Here is a 4,563-nt window from a genome sequence, read left to right as displayed (position 1 = left end):
TTTTGGAATTCTCAATCCACATTGTACCATGTGATGTCTTTTGGTTCTGACTTATAGATTATAGATGTATAGATTATATATTTATAGATATAAAGATTTAAAGGTTTATTAGAATTATTATATGTAACTTATATATAAAAAGTAAATGAAAGGTTCATTTATTTAATGATATGTTTTTATTTAAAATAATTCAAAAATTAAAAAAAATAGCAACTAATGATTTTAGCTCTCTCAAGATGTCACATCATCTTTTGATGATTCTTATTTATAAGATATATATAAACACACACATACACATAACGTAAGAAATTAATAAGCAATGGTTGCTTGTATCTTAATCGTGTAAAACCTCTTTGATAGACCATGTTTGATGTATAGACTCCATGACGATTGAATTTTTTTGGCAAGTTTAATCAATACCTTTGTAGTTCATCGTGATATACCTCTAAATAATGTCACATAAAGTTGGCCATGAGAGAACACTGATTCTGGCAGATAAATACCTACATTCGGGATCGTTTGTACCTAAGCTTTATTTATCGTCATAGAGAAGCTCAATCGAACTGGAAACTGCTTCCACTTTAGCTTAAATGGGAACATGTCATCTTCTGATGGACATAAAGGAATCCTCGGCAAAAACATCCTTTTGCTAGCATGTTGACCAACGGCTATTTCAACATCGATGATATTCTGCTGAAACCCTTTGCATATCAATCTTGTGCCATTACATAATCCATTCAAAGGGTCGATATTTCATAGGAGTATGATTCCATCAAATAGAAGTTGTTCTTATCGTATTGTGCTTCATCGAAACTATAGTAGACTTTTTCCTCACCATAAAATCAATCGATCAACTTGTCATTAATCTCATCGATATTGTTATTTTTTGTCAATAATATCGCCCTAGAAATTATGTAATCTGATGCAGCTCCGTTGATTTGAAAAGATGGAAATATTGCATCAATTAAAGCATCCATTGAGTTACCTTTATCATTGTAGGGAATAGTCATGTCGTCGTGTATGCGAATAAAAGTATCATCAATTGTTTCTTCATCTCCATCACCAACTCGCAAAAGAAGATCTAAAAACCATGGATCAGTCAACGCTCTCATATTGATAGTTAATGGTATTTGTTTAATCAAAAACCAAAGAGGTAACATCCGTAGGCTAGAGTCTACAATTTGTGCCCTTGTGCCATGCCGCACAACTAGCAACACATGTTTAAAATCGTTTCCCATCACCATTATTTTTCAACAGAATGGGAGCATGATCCCAATGATATCTTGCATCGTTCGTCAAGTGCCTCCACCGCCTGCCTTTTATCCATCGAGCCTTCATCCCAAAAGATTAGACTTGCACCACGAAGTAATTGAGCAGTCTCACTTTATTTTTTTATGTTGCATACTGAGTTATTATCCAGATTGAGAGGAATCTCGAATCGATAATGTGCAGTTCTCCCCCCGGCATGTTATTAGTTGCAACGCCCGATGAAGCAGTCACAAGTGCAACAAGACCACGAGAATGACCCTCAACAAGTAAAGCTTTGTACACAAATGTTTTCCCAGTTCCACCAGGACCATCTATGAAGGATATACCTGGACAATCATTCTCAACATGCCTCACAATCTCATCGAAAACAGAATTTTGGTCTGAATTTAGAGATTCACATGCTTGTAAATGTTCATCTTCTACAACTATCAAGTACTCTTCTTGCACAACTATCAAGTACTCTTCTTGCACCTCACCGAAGCCTCCATCTTGTAAATTGACATCAATATTTACCCTTGGAATATCAAAATCATTCAGATTTTTACCTATCAATTCTAGAAAAACAACGATGTCTGTGAGCACCATATCCTGGACTCATTGAACATTATTATATTGCCGCATGTAATCTTTAGAAAGTGAATTGCAGTGATCATCCCATAACTTGCGACCATCTCCTGCTCATAATAAATCAAGATCGATGCGAATAACCTTCTAAGAGCGTTAGGGAACTGAAATACGGAGCCTTCTGCAAGATACTGGATAGATTATCATCATTTTCGGTTAGTCCTATTTCTAGAGCCACTTTTCGAAATATAGGATGTAGTAAGCCATTGACCATGTAGAGATCTTTGAAGCATGTAGGGCCATTAACATGAGACAAAAGTAGATGTAAGTAGTACCGTTTCCTTCAACATGATCCACAGAAACCAAACCGCCTTCTCATTGTTCTTTTTCTACAAGGTCCTCAATACGGTTCCAAGCCTGGGCCGATTATTTTAAAATATTGTTAATAATTGTTTTACGCATAAATGTTAATTAATTTTTTTAATTACTTTTGAAACTCAAAATTGAAATACATTTTAAATAATACAATTTTCATTCTTGTAGTTTACACTACCAAACAGTGCGTTATTTCTTCCGGCTATGTCCAACACAAAATTGGTTCCTATCACGCCTGAACGAGTGTCTCATTGGCAGAAACTTGCGGTGACGGTCAAACCAACACGACTTTGCTCCGCTTCGCAACTGGAACGCACATGCATTACCCATGCAATATGGGCAAGCTAACTTGCCATGCGTGCTCCAACCAGACAGTATGACATAAGCAGGGAAGTCACTAACCTTCCACAACAGTACGACCATCATTGTGAAATTCATGCGTCGATGAGCATCATAGGTAACGACACCGTCAAAGACTAACATCTTCAACTCGTCGATCAAGGGCCGAAGAAACACATCCAAGTTCTGTCCAAGGCTCTTCTTGCCATGAATCAGCAAGCCAAGTGGAGGTTCCAGTTTTTGATGCACATCCAAGGTGGTATATTGTAGTTTGTAAGAAAAACAGGCCATAATGAGTATGGATTTGAGTTCGAGTTATTGGGATTGAAACCATCTGTACATAATCCCAAACGAACATTCCCAATCTCTTGAGCAAAAATCAGGATCCATCCTGTCAAAATATTTCCAAGCCTTCCCATCACTCAGATGTACCATTTTTCCCGTCTCAGTTTGATGATTATGGTGCCAATTCATCTCCTTTGCTATTTTCTTACACAAATACCACCGTTGTAATCTTGGTGTAATCGACAAATACGTCAACACCAAATTAGGCACCTTATTGTTTCGGCCGGTTGTCTTGTAACGAGACTCACCACATATTAGACAACTATTATGATCAACATATTCCTTATAAAATAGCATGCAATGGTTTTTGCAAGCATGTATCTTTTCTTTCGGAAGACCAAGTTCCTTCAACATCTTCTTTGTCTCATAAAAGCTACCAACTAGTTGTTCAACGTTAGGTAGCATTTCTTTTACCATAGAAAGGTTACGATTGAAGGTTGTCTTTGGTACATTACAATCTTCCTTCCAATTCAAAAACCTTGCCACTGCCTGTAACTTTGAAAATCTCTGGCATCCCTCCCACGACGGCTCGTCTGCAGCTCGTAACATATTATAAAAATGTTGTGCGTGTTGATTTGGTTGTTGCTCGTCCCACGTACTTGATGTACCGAGAATATTTTGATCCATCACCATTTGTTCAACACCATCAAACTCATTAATCTTCGTCCACTATCATTTGTTGTGGTTGTTCAAGTTCGGGTTCTAATTCACCATGTGCATACCAGTGACTATAATTGATCATGAATCCTTTTCTTAACAAGTCTATATAAATTTCGTCTCTATTTTTAAACTTTTGAAGTTGACATTTCTTACACAGACATCTTGTCGTAGATCACTCATTAGAGAAAGCAAAATCCAAAAATCCAACTATTTCAACTTGGAAAACTGGATTTATAGTCTCATTCATATTTATTCGCTTATACATCCATCCTCTATCAGCATTAGTCGACATATCTACAAATTTACGAAATTATTTGTCAGTTTAATTAGTCGTTTATAAATACAAATCCTAACGTGTGCCCAACAATTGGCAACCCATTTCTAACACAAAATACACCTCAATTTCGTTTATAAATATTAGTCTTAACGTTTACCCAACAATTAACAACCCATTTCTAAGACAAAATACACCTAAATTTCGTTTATAAATACAAGTCCTAACGTTTGCCCAACAATTGGCAACCCATTTCTAAGACAAAATACACCTCAATTTCGTTTATAAATACAAGTCCTACGTTTGCGCAATAATTGGCAACCCATTTCTAAGACAAAAAAACACCGCAATTTCGTTTATAAATACAAGTTCTAACGTTTGCCCAACAATTGACAATCCATTTCTAAGACAAAATACACCGCAATTTCGTTTATAAATACAAGTCCTAACGTTTGCCCAACAATTGGCAACCCATTTCTAAGACAAAATACATCTCAATTTCGTTTACAAGTCCTAACGTTTGCCCCACATTTGGGAACCCATTTCTAAGACAAAATACACCTCAATTTTCTTTATAAATACAAGTCCTAACGTTTGCCTAACAATTGGCAACCCATTTCTAACACAAAATACACCTCAAACGAATTACTTGTTTCATTTTCGAAAACCAAGTGGAAGTATAGATCTCAATGCTTTAATCTTGTATATATACATATACAAGATTCATATATACATTC

The 4,563-nt window shown here is 36.0% G+C and overlaps 1 protein-coding gene across 1 annotated transcript; it reads right to left on the bottom strand.

The window, feature by feature from the left end:
• Window positions 1–1,392: 1,392 nt before the first annotated feature.
• Window positions 1,393–1,854, bottom strand: LOC112523788. Its single transcript, XM_025133466.1, has one exon. The coding sequence runs from the start codon at window positions 1,852–1,854 to the stop codon at window positions 1,393–1,395; it is 462 nt and encodes a 153-aa protein (XP_024989234.1).
• Window positions 1,855–4,563: the final 2,709 nt, after the last annotated feature.

This window comes from Cynara cardunculus (genome assembly GCF_001531365.2).
Source record: "Cynara cardunculus var. scolymus isolate 2C chromosome LG 12, CcrdV1, whole genome shotgun sequence".
NCBI classification, from domain to species: Eukaryota; Viridiplantae; Streptophyta; class Magnoliopsida; order Asterales; family Asteraceae; genus Cynara; species Cynara cardunculus.
This window is presented reverse-complemented; position numbering and strand designations above follow the sequence as displayed.